The sequence below is a fragment of the Eucyclogobius newberryi genome, unplaced genomic scaffold, assembly GCF_026437365.1.
Source record: "Eucyclogobius newberryi isolate DKJ021-1_F unplaced genomic scaffold, fEucNew1.0.hap1 SCAF_19, whole genome shotgun sequence".
NCBI lineage: Eukaryota > Metazoa > Chordata > Actinopteri > Gobiiformes > Gobiidae > Eucyclogobius > Eucyclogobius newberryi.
Window position 1 is genome coordinate 14,009,614 of NW_027315823.1, and position 23,772 is coordinate 14,033,385.

At 38.9% G+C, this 23,772-nt stretch overlaps 2 protein-coding genes across 3 annotated transcripts in view; one reads left to right on the top strand and one right to left on the bottom strand.

Moving 5' to 3' along the window:
• Positions 1-23,772, top strand: part of manbal (mannosidase beta like) — a 401,671-nt gene that overhangs the window by 283,332 nt on the left and 94,567 nt on the right. The window lies entirely within an intron of this gene.
• Positions 1-23,772, bottom strand: part of LOC140365388 (semaphorin-3D) — a 113,983-nt gene that overhangs the window by 60,441 nt on the left and 29,770 nt on the right. For both annotated transcript variants that reach the window (XM_072451787.1, XM_072451786.1), the window contains exon 2: positions 5,978-6,204. In XM_072451787.1, the coding sequence (XP_072307888.1) occupies positions 5,978-6,197 (220 nt within the window). In that variant the 5' untranslated portion in view covers positions 6,198-6,204. The remainder of the gene's footprint in view (positions 1-5,977; positions 6,205-23,772) is intronic.

The following is a 23,772-nucleotide window of genomic DNA, read 5'->3' on the forward strand; positions in this document are numbered from 1 at the left end:
GCCGTAATAATATTTTTTACTTCTCTTGTCACCATCTACCTCTGCGCCAAATTTCATGATTCTACGATCAGATTTTTTTTGGGTCATTTCCCATCTCTCAATGCATTTTTGGTACATTTGGGGGCGCTGACGCGCCAATTTTTTTGCGGGAGCAATAGGCCCTCCGCCCTGCTGGGGCTCGGGCCTAAATATTCCGATGCGAAAACAATGTTTCCCATTTTTCAAATATCATAAACTATACATTTTCGGAAAGCGCTCGCGCTTTCCTACCTCATGGTGTGGGTCCCTGGTCACTGACGGGTACTTTCGTTAATTTTGAGTGGGCTCCGCCCACTTTGTGTTTTTGGCCCTCTATACAGTAATAATGTTAAATTTTTGCATTACATGCTTATATGCACGGAACATGCAAGAGATGGGGAACGTATTCGTGAGCTACTTAAGGCAAATGAGTGCTTTATATGGCTTCGCACGGCCTTACGAGATTAATAGGCCTCTCGCCAGCTTGTGGCGCTCGGGCCTAATTAAAGCCGCAAGCGGCATCCAACGGCCCTCGCGAGCCGCCGGCCTTCCGACTCTGCGCTTTCGACTTGATAAAGATGGCGCCCTTATTGTGTTGAATTAAAAAAGAACTTGACAGACGGCGATACAATTGACATGGCAAATCCAGTGCAAATGAACACAAATGTCGGTCAAATGTGCGGGTCCGCCACACAGAGACCGTAGCACTTAGAATATAAATATGGATAGCTTTTGATGCCCCGTTTGTGTAGATGATTCTCCCCAAATATGAACTTGATCGGGTAATCGCCCTGGGAGGAGTTCGTTAAAGTGTGAAGTGTAAAAATGTGGTCATTTTAGAGATTTTGCAGTTTCCCCATAGGGATAACATGGGATGTTTCTGTCATCGCTATGGCTACGCTTTATCAAATATGACTTTGGCTCCCATACTTTTAATTTGGGGATGGCAAATGAGAATTGTGTGCAAAATGTCATGTCATTTGGAAAAACTCTTGTTTATAGGCCACTCTGAAGGCCAAATAGTCAGAATTCTGCGAAAAGTTTGTGGCTCAGCTGCACAGAGACCGTAAATGTTATCCATCAAATTTGAATAACTTTAGATGCCCCACTTGTCTAGAGGAGGTACACCGATTTTGAGATCGGTGGGCAAAACGCACTAGGAGGAGTTTGTTAAAGTGTGAAGCGTAAATGTGAACATTTCAAGGATTTGGCGTTTTTCCCATTTGTGACAGTATATTTGCAGCTCCACGGCACAGAGACCGTAGCACTTAAAATCAAAATATGGATAACTTTTGATGCCCCGTTTGTTTAGATGATTTCCCCAAATATGAACTTGATCGAGCTATCGCCCTGGGAGGAGTTCGTTAAAGTGTGAAGCGTAAAAATGTGGTCATTTTAGAGATTTCGCTGTTTTCCCATTTCTGACATATATTTGCGGGTCCGCCACACAGAGACCGTAGCACTTAGAATCAAAATATGGATAACTTTTGATGCCCCGCTTGTGTAGATGATTTTTCCCAAATATGAGTTTAATCGGCCAATCGCCCTAGGAGGAGTTTGTTAAAGTGTAAAACATAAAAATGTGGTAATTTGAGAGATTTTGCGATTTTCCCATAAGGATAACATGGGAGGTTTCTGTCACCGCTACGACTACGCCGTAAAAATTTAGGCATTTTTGTGATTGGCTTTTGTGATCGGGACGGCAAAATAGAATTTTGGGTAAAGTTTAGACAATTTTGGTAAAACTAATTTTTGACCTTCAATGTTAATTTAAAGGTCACTCTGTAGGGGGCGCTATTGCGGCCATTTCAATTTTGTCAGCCTTAACTGGTCCAAACTAGAAAGTTTAACAACTGATTCAAATTTGGTCCTAATCGGACTGGTTTTGATCAAATGAGAGCAATTTTTAGATCTGCAATATTCCAAAATAAGTTGTCCAACTTTGCGGCTGCGCCGCACACGGACCGTAAAAGGTATCTCAAAAAATTGGATAACTTTAGATGCCCCACTTGTCCAGAGGACGTACGCCGATTTTGAAGTCGGTGGGCAAAATGCCCTAGGAGGAGTTCGTCAAAGTTTGACGTGAACAAAATGGCTAACTCAGCTTGTTTTCATTTTCAAAGGAAGATCGCGGCCATAGGGTAAGTCTGGGGGCGTGGCCACATTAATAATTTTTTTTTGTCCTCACGAGAGGAATGCGTGTCCCGAATTTCGTAGCTTTACGCCAAAGTTGACCTCGGGGCGTCTCCCATAGGCGCAATGTATTTTGACTTTTGTCGGTGGCGCTGTCGCGCCATTTTTTACCGAAAAAAAAAATGGCCCAGAAAAAATCTCATTTTTCGCCGATTCTGAATTTTGGGCAAAGTTTGGTGAGTTTTTGAGCATGTTCAGGGGGTCAAATAAGAGCTCAAAAAGCAGAAGAACAAGAAAAATAAAAATAAAAATAATAATATTTTTAGCAAAAACAACATAGCCGTTTCCACTATAACAAATTATACATCGTTTGAAAGCTCTAAGCCTTCCCGATGCCGTCATGGGGTGGAATCATCATTACGAGCGCTTACGCGCTCGTCACTCCCTATTCCGTCGGGATGCCCCGCCCACTCCCCATAGACTTCCATTGATTTGAGCAGATACAAGCATGACCCATGCCTGCGGCATGGATTTTTGCGTACGGGACGATGCCAGGAGGGTTTTTGGAGGAATGCAGCGCTTCGCGCTGCTGTTGTCAACAATGAGTGAATGGGCTACGCCCATTCACTCATTGTTGACTATTTCTGTCATAGCAGGAGTAAGTATGCATGATCCATGCCTTCGGCATGGGCTAGTTCATTGTACTTGCCAGGGGCGACGGGGCGACGGGGCGACGGGGCGACGGGGCACCAAACATGCGGGCGCAGCCCGCATGTTTGGTCAGACAGTTGCAACGCTGCCTTCGGCAGCGTTGCGGGAGCAATAGGCCCTCCGCCCTGCTGGGGCTCGGGCCTAATAAAAAAAATAATAATATTTTTAGCAAAAACAATATAGCCGTTTCCACTATAACAACAAATTATACATCGTTTGAAAGCTCTAAGCCTTCCCCATGCCGCCATGGGGTGGAATCATCATTACGAGCGCTTACGCGCTCGTCACTCCCCATTCCGTCGGGATGCCCCGCCCACTCCCCATAGACTTCCATTGATTTGAGCAGATACAAGCATGGCCCATGCCTGCGGCATGGATTCTCGCATACAGGACAATGCCAGGAGGGTTTTTGGAGGAATGCAGCGCTTCGCGCTGCTGTTGTCAAATTGTTAAATTTCATAGCAGGAGTAAGTATGCATGATCCATGCCTTCGGCATGGGCTAGTTCACTGTACTTGCCAGGGGCGACGGGGCACCAAACAGACAGTTGCAACGCTGCCTTCGGCAGCGTTGCGGGAGCAATAGGCCCTCCGCCCTGCTGGGGCTCGGGCCTAAATATTCCGATGCGAAAACAATGTTTCCCATTTTTCAAATATCATGAACTATACATTTTCGGAAAGCGCTCGCGCTTTCCTACCTCATGGTGTGGGTCCCTGGTCACTGACGGGTACTTTCGTTAATTTTGAGTGGGCTCCGCCCACTTTGTGTTTTTGGCCCTCTATACAGTAATAATGTTCAATTTTTGCATTACATGCTTATATGCACGGAACATGCAAGATATGGGGAACGTATTCGTGAGCTACTTAGCGCAAATGAGTGCTTTATATGGGGATGACGACCGCTTCGGTCGTCATCCCAATTTAAAGTGCTCGTTTAGTGCGTACTTTTGCACGGGCTTCGCCCGTTTACAACGGTAAAGTTCCATTTTCCTACTACTAATTAGTATGCACGGGGCGTGCGTGAGTGAAGGAGTGCGTTAGTGAGTGTTTGGAAGTGGGCGAGCGCTTCGCGCTCGATTTCGTGCGCACTACGTGGCCTTACGAGATTAATAGGCCTCCAGCTTGTGGCGCTCGGGCCTAATTATAGTTTTTGAAGTATGATAATGCATAGTATGATAAAGATTACTACATGTTTTTAATTATATTTTATGACTTTACAGTTAAAATAGCAAACCTTTATCTACGAGGTTTTAACACGCTACATTTCCTTCCTCAATGAGCCAGCAAAAGACTATATTTCAATTTCTATACTTCCAGAGCTTTACGACTTCACCCTACATCCTCCGAGTCACTGACTTAAACAAATATAATTAGATTTCAACATTTTACACATGTGGCGCCTGTCTTTGCATCACTGCCTGTTCAATAGGTCAGTCTTCTGCTGTACTTCTACATTAAACATAACAGAAAAACTTCGAAACTTGGACTGGAAATGTTAATAATGGCAGCAGACTAACAGACATAATGGAGGACATGTCTATTGTAAGGAAAAGCCAGTGACACACAGACATTACGTCATGTGACACACTGTATCCTGTGACAAATGAGTTTAACAGTAACTGGATACTAACTAAATATAGACATCCAGAGGTGGATGTTTGCATAAGAGGACTACCAGGGTGAAAAAAGATGCTGAAAAAAATAATATATGGTATTAGGGCTGCAAATAACAATCATTTTGCTAATCAATTAGTCTAGTAATTACTCTTTTGATGAATCAATTAGTTATTTGAAATGCAAAAGTCCATGATGAAAAGATTTTAACTAAATTTAACTCAGATGAAGTTGTTTGAGGAACCTGGTGGAGCACATTTATGGGGAAAAAGAGTGTTTTGAGTAATAAAACTAAATGTACACATTTTCCACATCATTTTCATGCATTTGAGGCTCAATTTCAGTCACAAAACTTCATTTCTCAGCTCATGGCTTGTTTTTGAACCTATGTATGGACAGGCTAACGATTATTCAATCACTAAATCGGTTGATGATTATCTCAATAATCAATTAGTTGCGATTAATTGATTAACTTGTTCCAGCCCCATATAGTATATAGTAGGAGTCAACGCCTTTGCATTTCTCTAAAACAAAGAAACACAATCAACATCCCTCATCAAAAACATACCTGGAGTTGTAATTAGCTTAATTCATTCTGATTTGATGAATTCTGTTTAATAAGTCCCTCATACCTGTGAGCCTCACAAAACACTCACAATGTCCGAATGTCCACCCCAGTCTCAAACCCTCACTTACTTTAGCCCCACACTCTTTAGTACGTTCATTCACAGCAGCTAGGAGAAAGCAAAGTCTGCAAAACAGATCAAATTTAATGTCTGTAATAAATATTGGTCAAATCCATCTGGCACGCACATATATATGGACTAATAATCATCATACAAGTTTTATTTATTTTATGGATCTCACGTTGCACATCAAACAAACTGGATTATTCCGCTTTTTGCCTGTGATGGTGATATATTTGAACAGCTCAAGCTCAAAGTAAACGCCCAACAACATTTATTAAAGAGTGTTTTATAATCACGGCTTCGGGTTGTGTGCAGTTAAAGACCTGTCGCTGACTCTCCCAATGCATTATGGTCTATATTGACCGGTGTAGGGACCAGCGTTGGACACTATTTTACAAAGTGCACTGTGGGAAATTTGGAGTGCACTACTTTTCCCCTGCTGGACATTTGTACAGCACTAAAAAACATGTGAGCCCTAAATAGTCCATTATAGTTTAAATAATAGTTTCAAATTTCCCAGATTTGTAGACCTCCGAAAGAAGTAATGTACAGTATTCAAGCTCTAAAATATGATGTACTCAAGAGCATGTTTAAAGGCCAAAAAACAAAGAAATAATGCGTAATATGTGTCCTTTAATTATTTTTCTTTTCTTTCAACAACAGCAAAAAAAACATCACAAAATCAAAAGCGTAATATCGATAAATATTCAAATCACTGTACACAAACCTAAACTAAATCATAAGGTTAAGGTCGAATAAATAACGCAACATTTCACAACAATCACAAATCAGCCTGATAAAGTGTTAGTTGTACCTGAATGAGAGAGTTGTAGTCTGGGTCCACTCTGGCTCCAGGGTCTCGGCTCTGGACCAGGACCAGGACCAGGACCAGGACCAGGACCAGGACTGGACTGGGCGGACCGGAGCAGAAGCACCAGGCACAGCAGGACGCTCTGGAGGTGACGCACTTGGGACTGGAACGACGCCATGTTGGGTGTGACCGGTCTGGAGCCGCTTACATCACACTGGAGCATCTGAGATCTGCAGGGGAAAGAGGAGGATCTGGATTCATATTTACTTATCAATAAGAGTTTTATCTTTGGGACATTGTAAGGACGAGTTATCTTTGTGAGAAAATGGTAAGACAAATCTGGAATCTTGTTTACATTCATGACATCGCCGTTTGATTAAGGAATTCTTTCGTGCAAATTGTACTGGTGGTTAAATAGTTACGTCAATCTCTGATAAATTCATATTACATTACTGTATTTTCTGGATCTTTTTTCATAGTTTTGGCCGGAGTGCGACTTATACTTATGTTTATACTTACAAAATTATACTCCGGAGCGACTTATATGTGATATTATTTGTTATTTTCACACTTGCAACTGCATTTCATACTCCAGTGCGTCTTATATATGTTTTTTTCTTCTATTATGCATTTTTTGGCTGGTGCGACTTATACTCCGGTGCAACTTATAGTCCGGAACATACGGGTATATATTTTTAAGGTGCAATGACTGAATGTATGGGATTTTGTATTGCGCTCTGAGGACACAAACTGGACATTTTGTGTTTCAAAATGTGATGGTTCAATCTCTGACCTCTGTCACTCATAGTTGTGTTGATATTGACCAAAAACTACGTAAAAACATAGTGGGAGAATATCAGCCTTGTTGCTCATCAGTCTAAATGATGGACTAAAGAGAAACAGTATGAACACAGTTTACAGTTTATAGTTAGAGAAATTTATATTTGATTTCATTAGAAGAGCTGCAATTTAATCTATACCGTATTTTCCGGACTATAAATCAAACCTTTTTTTCACCGGGGTGCGACTCATACTTATATAAGTAAGAGTCGTTTGTTAATCGTAAGATTAACAAAAAAGATTAATCGTAAGATTAACAAACCCTCCAGCTCAGCTGCCGTTAGAACTCATTTCCACATCCAAGTGTAATGGGTTTGCATTATTCTTTAATGACAAAGTTCAGGGCATTAAAAATGCTATAAATCCCACAATGCAAAAAATTACCCTAAAACCACCAAGACACTTAGAGCTAACTCACTTTGCACCAGTAACTGACAAAACTGTCCATGAGATCATCACCAGTCTGAGTTCATCTACATGCTGCCTTGATGTGTTACCCACCAGATTTCTAAAGTCTGTGCTGAACAGTTTGTTAGCACCATTCACTCACATAGTTAACATGTAGCTTCAATCTGGAACATTCCCAATGTCTTTGAAAACTGCGGTCATAAAGCCTCTCCTAAAGAAGAGCAGTCTTGATGCCGCAGTACTGAGTCATTACCGGCCCATCTCTAATCTACCATTTTGGGGCAAAGTCCGTGAAAAGGTTGTTTACCAACAGCTCACAGATTTCCTCTTAATAAACAACTCATTTGATGTTTTTCAGTCAGGTTTTAGACCTCATCACAGCACTGAGACTGCTCTTGTCAAGGTGACAAATGACATCCGCCTGAACACTGACACGGGCAAAGCCTCAGTCTTAATTCTGTTAGATCTGAGTGCTGCTTTTGACACTGTCGATCATGGGATCCTCTTACAGAGACTAGAGGACTGGGTGGGCATCACTGGCACTGCCCTAAACTGGTTAAGGTCCTATCTGGAAGACAAGAAGTACTTTGTTGAAATTGGTAGCTGTGTCTCAGACCACATGACCCTGACCTGTGGAGTGCCCCAAGGGTCAGTCCTGGGTCCCCTTCTGTTCAACCTCTACATGCTGCCGTTGGGTCAGTTGATACGCAGTGAAAATGTGTCCTATCACAATTATGCAGACGACACTCAGACCTATGTTTCACTATCGGCAGGTGACTATGGACCCGTAGATTCACTCTGTCACTGCATCCAACAGATCAGTGTGTGGATGCAAAACAACTTTCTCCAGCTGAACTCAGACAAGACTGAAATAATCGTTTTTGGCCCACAGAAACAAAGAGAAAGTGTTAGCGGTCACCTCCAGAGTCTCGCTCTAAAACCTACAAACCAAATTAGAAATCTGGGGGTAATAATGGACTCAGACTTGAACTTTAATTGCCACGTCAAATCAATAACATCAGCAGCTTTTTACCATCTAAAAAACATTGCCAAAATCAAAAATATACTGTCAAAACCAGATTTAGAGAGACTTATCCACGTGTTTGTCTCCAGTAGATTAGACTACTGTAACGGCCTGCTCACTGGTCTCTCCAAACGAGCTGTAAAACAGCTGCAGTACATCCAGAACGCTGCTGCTCGGGTCCTGACCAGAACCAGGAAGTATGATCACATTAGTCCTGTTCTCAGGTCTCTGCACTGGCTCCCTGTGGCTCAGAGAATAGACTTTAAAGCAGCTCTGCTTGTGTACAAGTCTCTCCATGGCCTAGCACCAAAGTACATCTTGGATATGTTAGTGCCATATGAACCATCTCGGACTCTGAGGACCTCAGGGACCGGCCTCCTGCTGGTGCCCAGAGTCAGGACAAAACATGGGGAATCTGCGTTTCAGTTTTATGCAGCTAAAATCTGGAACAGTCTTCCTGAAGATGTGAGACAGGCTTCTACTCTGACAATGTTCAAATCTAAGCTAAAAACAGTTTTGTTTAGCTGCGCATATGACTGAAAGGATTTTTTCTTATTAGTTTAGAAAATCAGTTGGATTGATAATTTTTAATTTAGTTAATTTTATTGTATTTCTGTAATTTCTTTGTGATTTGAATGCATTTTTCCTGCTGTGTGAAGCACTTTGAATTGCCTTGTGTATGAAATGTGCTCTACAAATAAACTTGCCTTGCCTTGCCTTGCCTTGCCTTGCCTTGCCTATACTTATACTTACGACTTATATGTGATATTATTTGTTATTTTCACACATTTCATACTCATGTTTTTTTCTTCTCTATTATGCATTTTTTGGCTGGTGCGACTTATACTCCAGAAAATACGGTACTTGTTTGACTTTCTTGTGTGAGCTTTTTTTATTTGAAAAGCTGAAATCTGAAGCCCTTAACTTCTTCATCACATTGGCAACAGGATGGTAATGGCGTGGTCACTAAATGTGTAATTACATGTTAATTACCTAGGAGGTTTCATAATATGGTGAATCTTAACCAAGTATGATGAATGAATGAACACAAAACACTGTTAGTATTTACACAATTCCAATGTTTCTATCCAATGTCCGTGCTATTACAGCGCCATTGAAAACAAAACAAAAACCTAGTGATATTATGTCCTTTGGTGGTCTGAAAACCTCCTCTTATGCCATAATCCTACTTAATTTTGTTGAGTACAGTCCGTTTAAACTTGACTAAATCGTTGAATCTGAGCCAAGATAATCCAGCGGTTCTCTCTCTCTCTTTCGTTTTCTCAGTAATCATTTACGGCCACTTTGAAATTCGCTGACACGATCCTCTCCAGCTTTCCACGCGATACAAGAAAAATGACCACCACCGTCTGCGTCAATATGTTTCATACCAACAGACTTTCAATCGTACAAAAACAGAGAATTTAATGTACTGTTGTGCTTCTCTTAGTAGGTGCTTTCTCCTGTATTTCTAAGCCTCAAGCCTAAATACTAGAAGATGAATAGTCCAGTTTTCTGCGACATAGTTTAGCTTATTACAAAATATAGAATACAAACATTTAACACATTCCCACACAGTCTAATCCTTTTTATCCTGATTTTAAGGGTTAGGGTTATTTTGAAAAGTTGAGTAATAAAATGTTGGGGTCGATGTTGATTCAGTACTTTATGAGGACCTTTACTTTAAAATACTTGACTTTACAGATATGAGTGACGAGGAAAATATGGTAAAGATCCAATCGCAATTTTGACATTAATTTGTTTATTTGGGTAAAATGTCACATCTTCTGCATTGCTGTAGGATAACATAACATAATAGAACACCAATTGGACAGAATGTTCTGACTTGGTTGTTCATATTTGGGGGAAAACACACATGTCAAAGCGATCCTTAAGCTCATCCTAAAAACATTCTTTATTGTAAACTCAGAACATATTCAGTAAGTAATTGTATTTTTTAAGTCTAAAAGGGGTCACCAGTAAAAAAAATAATAATATTTACTTAGTATCCGGACATTGAGCCGATATAATCAAGGAAATTAATCACTTTAGGAATGGACATTTCTGGTTTGTTAAAAAAATAATAAAAAACTCATGCGTTCCATCCCAAACATTGTAACACCGTGGATTGTTCTCAGTGTCTAATATGTTGGGCCAATGGTCCAGTACAAAACAAACAGGAGGGGGGACCAATCACAGCCCTGTCTGGGGACCAATAACAGCCCTGTCTCACACCTCTTTCCAGAGTCAGTGGATCTGTCAATCGACCATTTACATTAATTCTTGATGTTTAATTGCTGTAAAGAACATAATTCAGTAACAGCAAACAGCTAAAGACTATAGGAGTTTAGCATCATGGATACAGATCAAACTATGAGGACAAGATGCTTTATTTTTCAACAAAGAACTTCTACCTCTGTCTGTGTGTACTTCAGGGAAACTTGGGATTTACCAGTTTCTTTAAATAAACGCAGCACATTTCCTCTGTCTGTGTCTGATGGTCTAAACTGAACAGAAGTCTGACATAAATAAAGCCACTGTCCCGGGCTCTGTGTACAGTAACACACATTGTGTTCGAGACAACAGGATGAGCCCCGGTCAAACAAGGAAGACCCACAGCTAAAAACTGATAAATTTACACTTAACACTGATAGTACTTCTTCTACCACTGATTATTTTAGACTTTACTTCATGTATCTTTCACCTTTCAGTCACCACTACCGCTCTTACACACCCAATGCTGCATGTCTTTTCCCTCTTGCATATTTCTCTGTAATCTCCAACACTTTTGACCACACATGACCCCAGGTGGTGGGCATTGTTTACAGATACATTCCCATGTCTATGCACAGGACCATTATAATGCAGTCTTCCTGTTTCAGTGAGGGGAGGTAGAGCCAAACAATGAGTCAACACCACGAACTGTGTCACGACCAGGTTCTCAGCCCAATGTGACCTTCTACATAACGACTGCAGCGAGGACAAACAGCATGGGGCTCAAGGCAGAATGGAAATGGTGGACAAGCTGTGTTTCAGATAAAAATACAATATTCTATAGGCTCTATATGCTATAGAAGTGTGGTTGGATGAAAATCAAAGATAACATTTATGGAGTATGAAAACAGCTAAGAGCAAGTTAGGCCCTGTGGAAACTCATTTAGCAAATTATGGTATATTATCAATGGGCGCCTCTCCACAGACCAGACTTGTAACGTGGCCCAGAGGCAGGTCCAATTTAAAGAAGCATTTTAACCCTGTTACAACAGTGTTTCCTCATTATCCGTTTAATGAAAGTTGTATTTAGAGTGATTTCTGCATGAGTAAGTTAAACCTGTTTGTCCTGTAACTGAGGCTCGAGTCCTCGGAAAATTCCTGTCTTCACCTACCCCCTAGCCCCGCCCACATTCCTGTACATAATTGTGGTTATTTGAAAAAAAATTAAATAAAAAAAGGACGGAAAATTATACAAAAATACACATACTGTAAATTACAATCAGCTGCTTTCTACAGTAACAGTTCTGCATTTGAAAAGGAAGTCAATGAACCTGTTTCTATTACTAAGCAATTTAAGATCAATATTGCAGTTTACAATGAACAAAATGTAAAATTATAATTTACTTATGTAATAGTTCAACACTAAGTCCCTCAAAAAGCATAACATGTAATGAGCTGATTATGGTTTCATATAATAAAGGCTTTAGGAAAGTTTGGTTCAGGTCAGGATCAGTCTCCACAAAATGAATGTGTGTGTGCATTAACTTGTTTGTATTGTTTTAACTAACCTGTCAGACGCCAGATTGTATAGCCCGGGGGTGGGTTGAAAGGAAATGATGCATGATGAGAGGCACAGGACGCTCCCGTTAAACTCCACTGGATACACTTTTGACCCCTTCGCTACGACACAACTGCAATACTACGAATACTTGAAATATTTACTGTGACCTTCGTATCGCGGCGGTCCTTCAACGTTAAATCAAATCTCACGTTTGGTCCAAGGGATTAGCAGCTTTCATGGTGTTGACAGTAAAATAAGGAGGGAAATATGCTTTATACTTTCTTGTTTTAGTTTTGCTACTATTAAAAAGCAATTATTGGACGTTTACTTAGCTGTGTGTCTTTGAGCATGACGTGGGGATGATGGTAAGAACTTGTGACCAGAAGGTAGCGCTGTGAAATTAACCAAATTGAGTGACATTTTTTTATGTGAAATGGCATTTATTAAATGTTTACTTTGTCTTGTAAATCTGTACAGACTAAATCTGATACTATATTTTCATCATTTAAATGTAAATCTATTCTGTTTCTGTTGGGTGTTTAGCTGTTAAAAGGACAGATTTATTGTATTCTTACTGTGATACTGATGTTATATTTTTTTCTTCATAATGTCTGTTGTGACTTTATTTAATTTGCTGGTCGGCTGCATCCATGTGACCGAAACTTTGGGGATGAATAAAAGTAATTCTGATCTGTTCATCGTCACTGCATCTCCTCTTCGGTCTTCCTCTAGGCCTCACTGTCCGTCCTTATCAGTCTCTTTTGATTTACAAAGGGATTAAAGGAAAGTATTTCTTCTGACACACAGAGTGACCGTGAGATTTACCAGGTTAATCCAGCCTGAATATTTCAAAACCCTAATATCTCCTGTGTTTCGTGTTCAAGGCGACCTCTCAGCTTTCTAATCTACTCTGCTGTGATTTAGAATGTTCCTGTCACACGTTTGAAAGGATTGAGAAATGGCAATGGTGTTAAGAAAGACACTTTTTTTTATTGGCCTCATGAATAAACTAACTTACTCACTTGTAACTACGATCCAGAGCTGTCAAATGTTTGGTCATGCATTAAATGAACACGGATCCTTGGCAGCACAAGGAGGTTTTCCTGTAAAACACTGGGAAACGAGCAGTTTGTTCTTCTGAAGGTCGCTCTGTGCTGAGCATCATGTCCGTTTTTGCTGTTTCATCACAAAGAAAGGTTTTCCTGTTGTAAATAAATCAAGGGTTTGGTCAAGAGCAGGACAATATATAAAATAATCAAAGATAGAAACGGTTATCTCTCAAATTGTCGCAAAAAAGAAGATTGTGGGTTACTGTACCGTCTTTCCACTTTTGCCCGATACTTCAGATTAGTTCATTTTTGTTGTTTCGTAAGTTTAGTTTATTTCTGCATATGAATAGGCATATGTGTTCCAGAAACAGTAACAAAAAGTGTAGACTGAAGCTAATAACCATTGGTAATTCACAGAAAGCAAAAGGAAACTGCACAATAACAGATCCAAAGTACAACATTATTATAAAGACTCAGAATCCATGTATATCTGCTGAGAGATATACTTTTAAACTTATATTCAATTAGAGAAGAATATGAAGAGAGTGGTACATAACGTTTAAACTTATTCAATTACAGTAATACCTCAACTAAACATTTACATACATATTTTGCACATTTCTTTATCATCAATAATTATCAATATTACCCACCCCTTGTTGTGTCTAGAGAAATCCGTGCAAACTCAGTCTACCCTTCAGTAGAGAAGAGTTTCCCAAAAAGATGAAAGGGCCTGTTCCTCTGTTTTAGTACCATAAAAGCTTTCATTATGGTTAAGACCTTACGTCTTAACCATAATGGAAATGTTGTTTTATACCTTTAATCTAAACCACAATTTGTGCCTGGGGGCTTTGGCAGTGGTCCGGTAACACAAACTCAAGTAGAGCCTGACTCTAATTATGCTCTTCTAATGTTTAGTGCAACACAGGTGCTATTTATTCACACATACACCGCCTCGTGCAGGAACAATCAATAAAACACGGTAGTAAACTTCCACGCATTCTTTTATTTTTGCCAGTACGATGCGGGGCCAAAGTCCAATGAAAATCTATTACACTATGTATTCAATTTAGTGAATGAAAGTATCACAAATGTTTGAAGGGGGAAAAATCAACATGAATGAATAATACAACTAAAAATGCTGAATTGTAATTTTTCTGTAAAGGAATGATGATTAAAAATAATTTGGTGTAATCCCACATTTGTCCAGGAGTGATCCATTGTAAAAAACAACAACAAAAAACACATGTTAAGGGTATTCTTCTTGGCAATGTTTTGAAATAAAGACTTTCAATCTGAAGGAGTTGGTCTCAGAAGATATACTTTTTCCTCTATACTTTTAAAACATGATTTTGAAACATTTTCTACTATGATTAGAAAGAGCCAATATGCCCATAATAGAGACATTTTTATCTCCACCTTGGCTTTTATATATTTTTTCTCTCTTACCTAAAATTCCTGTGCGCTTTAAGTATGCAGTTGAATACTTATTTAGTGTTTTATAGCTGTATACTTAAAGGTACCAGGGAGTGACTGGACCTAAGCCGGACCTGCTCCTGTTAAGAGCTGTCCCACTAATGTGCACAGGAGGTTTAAGCCACAGACAAACTACTATAAGAGCTGTTGTAGGTTATACGAGGAGGATTAATGAAATAAGCAACACAATCCATTCATCTTCTTACACTTAGTCCTGTTGAGAGTTGGGAGTTAGCTTGTTTTAGAGCGGTGGGAGAGACCAGAAGAACCAAAAGAACTTCCCAAAATCTAAATGGAAGGTAAACACACTGAAACTGAACTGGATGTAACGTATGGATTGTATCTAAATGGATTTTTGTCTAAATCAGACAGAAAATAAACAGCTAAATCATTGCTAAGTAAACTGAACATTACTCTTTCTTAAGTGATGTCTTTACATAGAGAGAAAACACACTGTTCTTCATAGGACTGCAACTAACACGTATTTTACCGTGTTTTCTGGACTATAAGTCGCACCAGCCAGAAAATGCATAATGGAGAAGAAAAAAACATATACAAGTTGCACTGGAGTATGAAATGCGGTTGCAAGTGTGAAAATAACAAATAATATCACAGATACGTTGCTCCAGAGTATAAGTATATAAGTATAAATATAAGTCGCACCCCGGCCAAAAGTATGAAAAAAGGTGCGACTTATAGTCCAGAAAATACGGTAGTAGTCAAGCTTCTATTGACTTCTAATGATTATTTATACTGTGAATCAAGGTAAAATGCATTTATAACCATGTTAAAATCAAAAAGCTGAAGAACATTCACCCAAAAGGAGCTGGAATCAAACCCACGATGCGGCAGTGGAAACAACCACACATGTGCAACGCCCTAACCCACTTCACCACTGTTGTACATTGAAAGTATTGTTTGTTGCTAGAAAATAACTATGATTATATGAATACTTCTTGTGCCATTTGGTCTGGTGGTGGTGATAAAACACAAATATTTCATTTTAGAAAGCCCTTTGTACATCAGAGCGAGTGAGATCGAGCACACAGACACGTCCAAACACGTCCTTGAGATGTTTTTGAATGATTTTTACAAACGCAAACAAACCAATCTTTTCTGTGGACATCACCGGCAGAAATCAGAGGTGTGTATGCGATGTGGGATGAGAATATGTTTGAGCAGTGTTTAATGATGCGCTGCAGAATAAAGGAAACAAGAGGAAAAGGGAACAGGTTACAGTCCGGACACAAGTGAAGGTGAAGTTGAAATGAGTTTGAAGCTATTATTATTCAGTTCCACAGTTCAAAAAGACAAAATATGTGTTCCTATTAGAAAAAAAGAAATATAATAAAGATGTAGTTGTGAAGAAACTGTACTTCTTCTATTAAAATGCAAAAATTGAAACACAAAAACATATTCATCTTCAGTTTTTTACCTTGCAGAGTGTAAAGGTTGACATGTAGAATCCATAGGTGCATATTGAGTTTCCTTCTTACTTTCACACTACATGAAAGCCTATCGCTGTGAAACCCGCTGGGAACATTTAGGACATATTTTGTTGGAAACTGACACATTCTTGGTCCGCGCACAGTAACCTGCAGGTGGATGCGGTTCATAAATGTCGAGAGAATCACGCTAATAGCTCAAACATCTTTTAGGGAAGAAACAGATGTTTTTTTTTTTTCCGTTTGGTGCCAAAAAAAACAACAAAAGCGTGCATTGTGCATTGCAATAGTTTTTGAACAATGATGAATGAAATGAATGAAGTACAGCATTTGTCATCCATCAAAACGTACGCTACACAATGCCCCATTCTTGGCCGAAACAATAGAAAAATAAGAGCGTACTTATCCACTGTGGGATCGCTAACCTCCTTCTCATATGTTTGTGGTAAAGTAAACAGAATGTGGTAGCATGTGTTTTGGGACGGTCCTGTAGCTCGGACATACAGTACAGGCAAAAAGGCCCTTAAAAAAATGGATGAGACAATTTGAACCGACGATCAAGGACGGGACTGAAATTATAATGGACATTCGCAAAATTCAGACTGAAATGAACAAATCTGACGGACTTTGGGTGTTTAATTTGGATTATACGTGCCTTCATTTTAGCCTCATTTGTATATCCTGTGCTCTCTGGTCTTGTTCTGTTTTGTTTTGGGTTAGGGTTAGGGTTGTTTGGTAGTAACTAATCATTTTAAAAACAACATGCAAAAGACACAATCGTTTTCTATTCCATTCCATTGGAGTTTTATTTTGGTTACAGCGCTATAATAGTAATTTGCAGAACTTGTATTACCCGTATTTTCCGGAATATAAGTCGCACCAGCCAAAAAAATGCATAATAGAGAAGAAAATACGGTATGTGTTCTGGTCATTGTGCTGTAGTTTCAAGTCCATGCATAAGATTCCCTGTAACCACTCATTACAGTATCACAACAGACTGTTGTCAATATTTCCTTTGTATGTATTTAAGGTAAAGGTGGGTAATATTGAAAATTGTGTAGTATTGCAATTTTTGAGTGTGTGAGTGATATTTGGCACTTTTGTGATTCATTTTACAGTCCATTAAAGCTGGAGTACCAGATTTTACCAGCATAAAAACCTTTTTAAACCTGTGTAACTCATCCAGAGCTCACACAAACCCTTGTTAATATTCTCATGCATTCATTTTCAGGCCCGTGCACAGCTTCAAAACTGCATCAACACGCACCAGAAGCCTCTATGTAAAGAATTCCTTTAGAGAAAATGTAACCAAATGTTATTTTTCAAGTACTGTTTAAATTGGGCTAACAAAATGTGTAATCAGCCTGAATCGAAACATTGAGGTCCATGATAAAACAAAGCAAAGCCTACATGTTTTATAAAGGCAGTCTGCATAAAGTCTTGATTCTAACTAAACATTAGTGTTGGAGCTGGATGGGGAAAGGTGAGACGAGACTGCAACACCTCAGAGGCTCACTGTATATGCACTCTACATAATAAATATACAGTATGGAAATGCGCTACGAGCCCTGCTTATTATCACGGGGATTGGAGACAGCTTTAGGAGGTTACAAAGACTACTGTGGACTTGTGCAACACGGGTCAAATAACAGAAGAAGTGGCAGTAGCTATAAAGCTTTAGACATCAACCTGTCAAAAGCTCTTTTTTTATAATCAATTTTATTTGTTTATTCATTGAAGAATTATCAGATACAAACGGAGACAGTCGGCTGATATAGATTATATTACTAAAATATCTGGTCTATGTCATTGGGCACATAATATCCTTTTGTTCCAATGCTTTAAAAATAAATAAATATGGGAAGGAGTGTCTGGAATGCCTGCCAATGTGGTCGGATAAATTTGGATTTGGCTAGGTGTTTATTTTTATTTTTTATTTAGTAAATTGTATTGTATTTCTGTTTCTGTAATTTCTTTGTGATTGTAATGCATTTTTCCTGCTGTGTGAAGCACTTTGAATTGCCTTGTGTATGAAATGTGCTCTACAAATAAACTTGCCTTGCTTTGCCTTGCTTTATGCTGCCAAAAGTATGTTCCAGAGGTATCCATCTATTGTTTCCATTGTATGAGTTCAATGCTACATTGTTTTAAAGCCAAAAAGGATGTTAATGTTGACGATAATTTGTACTGCTTTATTCAACTTAATCCAATATTTATTCACAATATGCAATGTCAAAGAGTGGTAACAGTAATAATAAAGTAGTAGAAGTAGAACAGTATTTAACATACAATACGTAGACGTGTAATAAATTATCTTTCCTCTGGCTTAAAACATTGAGGAATTTATTCATAACACGACTTTGCTCTTCTTGGCTGTCTTTTGCGCTGTTTAAAATTTATTCCAGAGATTAAAAGTATACATTGTGGAATAAAACCGTCTTGTATGAAATATTTTGGAAGCTCCTTTGCTCTTCCCATCCATCTCCAGGGAAAATAAGTCCCATCTTTACTCATACTCTCCGGCAGGGAAAGCAAAACAAAATAGTTGAATCCTGGACAAGAAGAGCAAGTGATGGAGAGACTTTCCTAAAGGGATCTGGAACCATTTGGGTCGAAGGAGAGCTCACTGATAAAAACAAGCTTTGGATTTGACGTTTGGCAATAAAAGTACTTTCAGTGTGAGTGTTTGAGGGAAAGTACAAGTGCTGTCACCAAATACAGTATACAGTATGTTCTGGAATATACACTCAGGGTTTGGAACTATACTATAGTCATAGTCATGTCTCTGGGTTGCTGAAGGGGTCAGTCCGTGTTGGATATAAATTCTCTACAGACTCTAAAGCCATTTGAAATCCACCCAGAGAAAGCGTGTATTGTTGACTGAATTTAGTCATTACTATCAGCCAGCAGAGACTTAGTTATTTATTTAACTTATGTATTGTCCCTTTTATGCCATCTACAATATTTCCCAATTTTTTGTAAGTAAGTCATTGTTGAATAATAAAAGGCATACTATGTTCCTTGTACATTGATTTGCACGTCATCAAAGGTTTGTCTTCATTTCAGTTTCGAGCTGGCTAAACGATCCATCCATTTTCTACCGCTTGTCACGGGTGACTGGAGACTATCCCAGTGACTTTGGGCCTTTGGCGGGGTACACCCTGGACAGTGGCCAACTTGTCGCAGGGCTGACACAGAGACATAGACACACAGACAACCATTCACTCTCACATTCATTCACTAGGGCCGATTTTAGAGTTACCAATTTTGCCTAACACATACATGTCTTTGGACAGTGGGAGGAGCCGCCGAACCCATAGAGAACTCACGGTAACACGGGGAGAACATGCAGACTCCACCTAGAGAGATCATGTGATATTGGTTTGGTCCGGAAATCGAACCCATGATCTCCTTCTTGGGAGGCAAGAGCGCTAACCGCCTCTGCCACCTTGCACCCTGGCCAAACGATATTCCACATTTTTATTAGTAATTACAGAAATAAACAAATCCAAACATAATAGTGGTCTTATATGGTAGCCTCAAGAAGGACGTAGGAAATGAGTAAAACATTTCTTGTAAACTGTTTGCAGCTCTTTGTACAGCTCATTGTGACTGAGGCTTAAACAAAAAAATGATCACAATGGAAGTGCAGGTCAGTAGCAGTTAAAGGTAAAAGTGGGCGGGGCAGAATGAGGTTAATGTAAAGTATTTTCCATGAAGTTAATTGTTTCATTCATAGTCCAGACACATTCTGATCATGTCATTGTGCTAATTTCTTACGTGAATCAGTTCAAGCAAGAAGAAAATATCATCACGGTTAAAAAAAAGATGGACCTTTTTATTTGTGACAAGCAAATACTGTGATCTGTGAATAATATTGTTAATGTCAAGAGTGAGTTCACAGCTCGTTTCATTTTAGATAGGTCCAAGAACATTAAGATTTGACGAAACACTGATACATAAACTGCTAAAAAAACACAAGAAGATCTGTGAATAATATTGTTAATTGTTGTGGAGAACATTAAATAACTTGATGCTATTGGTGGTATCAAAAATGTGGTTGAATTAAGAGTTTTCCAAATCTCCAACGATAGAGCAAACAAACTGCAATCCAGCGTCTGTCGCAGCCCAACATTTAAGATGACTTCACCGACGTCACACATTCCCAAAGCCTAAAAGTTGGTGTTCCACTCCAGCCAGCGATGACCTCAAAACTGTGTCATTTTGACCCCGGTCCAAACCCGTGTCCGCTCCAGTCCGCTGAGCAGCAACAACACTGCTCCCACTGACCACACGGCTGAGGAGTGGTCAGGCAAAGCAGCGTTTACGCAGACAGTTTCACTCAGAGACAGTGGTTCAAAGCGAGTGTGTCACAAGTGCTGCTCTTTGAGGTAGTGGAGAGTTAGCTCAAACCAAACAGTGCATTGTGGGAACTTCACTCGGCTATACTGGGATTTCTGGGAATACAGGAAGCCACCATCTCTTTCCTTTATTCTACAGATTTTGTTTTTTAATATGACAGTAGGAGTGACAGCACTTATTCTGCAGGTTCTATCTTTGTTCAATGTTCAATGTTCAGTAAAACTATATTCAGAGTTGTCATATATTTAATACCAAAGCCACAGGAGTTAGTAAAGTAATTATGTACTTGCAATTAGCAGGCTATGTCAATTCAATATTAATGGTAGCAGTGGTATTGAGGTAAAAAAGTAGAAAAGTAAAAGTTCTTATTTAAAATGTGTATGTAGCAATTTTACAGATACTTTTACTTCACTATATTTGGGAGCAGATATTTTTATTTTCTACTCAACTACATTTTTTAATTGGACAAAAAAAAAGTACTTTTCTTTGTAGTTTTTGGTTATGTGTATTCATAGTTTTGATTAATGCCTTGACTTTCAGCAAACCAAAATATACAATCTACGGCGAAATCGCTTCTTTTGAACAAAACGCTAAGGTATAAAAAAATCGGTGGGAAATACATTTACAATAATAGTACATAAACAATGCTTTTAAAAATGTACAATGCTTTTAATTTGTTGTTTATTACTCGAGTCATTTATTTGCTCCTGTATCATTTTACTTGAACTGAACTGAAAAAACAACTTCCGCCATTGCATAGTAGTCACTCTAGCCATTCGGAGATGCAGTAGTAGTAATACGAGGAGTAGTAGTAGTATGACGAATACATGTCCTGTTAAAATCTGTGGAAAGCTTAGGAAAACTGGAGTGTTTCTGGGAAGAGGAAACACGTTGATGTGAGAGGAAAGAGGACATAGGAAAAGGGCCTCTAGAGCTTAAACAACTCCATTTCCTTTAGAGTTCACAACATTTTCTTTTTGTTTCTATGTGAGTAAAAAAAAATACTGTACACAGTTAAGAACTATTTGACAAGATATTAGCACATAAACAAGTGCATGGATTGGTTAACTATGTTTGGAGTTTGATAAGGGCCAAGAAGAGTTGGCAATCTTTGGATAACACCGTGTTCTTGTTTGTGCACTGTGTACTCTGATATACATAATAATACTGCGTACAATAAAATATGTGGTTCAGTGTGTCAGGTCCCAGGCAGGAAATTGTAAATATAATGGATGTTGCTTCTCTTTATTGGTTTATGTGTACATTTGTACAATGTGTGTTTACATCATTACAATGTGACCTTTTGCTATTTTTCTAATTCAAAAATGTACTTTAATGTTTTAAGTTTAGATGTAAGATAAGCTCAATGTCTATGTGTCTCACAAGTTTGACTATTGCAAGGTAAATATTGGCCAAGAGAAGTCGTAGTAAGAACAGTTGAGTTAATGAATTTAGTTGAGTAAAAAAATGTCTTGTTGTTTGCATTAATAGTGAAGATGTTCCACTAAACCTCTGTATCTGTACACTGGGGATGTAACAATATGCAAAAGATATTCATTTCATGGTTTCAGGTAATATTGTGGGGCGGAAACAGAATTGTAGAAATTATACTTTTCACTTTAAAATCCCTTGACAAGGCTTTGGTGTGAAGTCATGGGCCTTTGATACCAGTGCTTTTTGTTTGGATCCGATATCAAATAAGACCAAATCAACAATTTCAAGTTTATTTGTAGCACAAGTCATGCAGGAAGGATTGATACAATAATGATACCAATTTTGTGTTGTATTGAAACTCCTCTGCTTAAAGTGATTTGACCAGTTACAGTATATTATTTTCGCTCCACTCCAGCTTAAACTGCAGATACACATTACAAGTTTGAGGTGCATCAGCCGCTCCATCAGTGGGAGTATGATCTCTCCTTCACTGTGGTTCTCCCTGAGGTTTCTACTTTCTCCCAAAGGGTTTTGCAGGAGGGCTTAAGGACACGGGATGCTGGGACATTTGCTAATTTCTTATATATATTGTTTAATCTGTTTTCACTGTCGCTCTTCAAGTCAACTGCTGCTGTGATTTTGGGCATTACAAAATAAATGGAATTGAATACGCAAACATCTAAAAATGTTTGAAAAAGTTTTAAGTATTGATATATTAGTAATGATAGATGACAATCGATGGATATATTTGTATGAGAAATTATGATATATATGATTGATATTATTGATCGATTCGCCCATGACGAGAGTAAATCTAGGTTAATAAGTTATTTCTTCATGTTGTCTGCCTGAAATGGAGCAAAGGATCATGGTCTATATTGTTTCCTTTATTTCATGAGCTGTTTCTGCCACAAAAACAAGTATTTGAGCAAAAAAGCTTGTAATAATAATCATCATCATAATCATGTGACAGCTGACGATATTAATGAGATATGGGGAAATACAATATCCATGTCAGTAAAGATTACGCCTTACCTTTCTTGGCCAGTTTTTTTCTTTACCCATTGATACATTTCTTGCTCTCTCCAACAATAACCACATAACAGTTTCCTTGTGGGCTTCTTCCAGGAACTGCTCATTCCAGCGCTGATGAAAAGTAAGAATGTCCAAGAGCCGAACAAAGTCAGGAAAGATAAAAACCTGCTCGCGCTGCACCTGGACTTTCAATACAGTCCAGTCATTCACACCGGCTCAGGGCAGATACAAGGCAGATACGAGAGCGACAGCTTGTTGGCCACGGCGATGCTAACGGAAAGGCTACGTGCAGGTGCGGCTGGACGTAGGTTGACCTAGGTTTGGATGTTACTGAAGGAAATAAGAAGCCCACCTGCAGAGTGAAAAGGTTGTTGGTTCCATTCTAAGGCCACCCAGCGATCTTTCTGTCCCACAGCACTGATGCAAAGATGCCTGGGTGAGTTACTGGGATTCTGTAGGAACTGTTTGTCTCGGGCGCACTCGTCAAGTAGGTTTTGATTAAAAAAGAGCTTTATGATCTTTAGGAGGAAATAAGATCATAAAGGTTCAAAATATAAAATTTGGAGGGAGGGTTTTTTCTGTTTGATTGTTGTTATTAGGGCTGGAACCAATAATGGACTAATTTGTGAGTAGTCTGACTATAAAAAGGTATTGCATTCGTATTTTGATAAACGTAATTGTTTTCTGGTTTATACAGATGCTAAAACACAAACACAAATATGTTTTCACAAAGACAACTCCATTATTAAATCAAAATGTCAAAAAATAATACACTTTAGTTGTAAATATTCTCCATTTAGAAGCCTTCAGTCACCTCATTTTGACATTTATTTGGTAAAAAGAAATTATTCAGCCTCGATGTACTATGGAAATAATCATTTGACCTGTCGACTAATCCAAAAATAATCATTGACAAGTCCACTACTATGATCATTGTTAGTGGCAGCCCT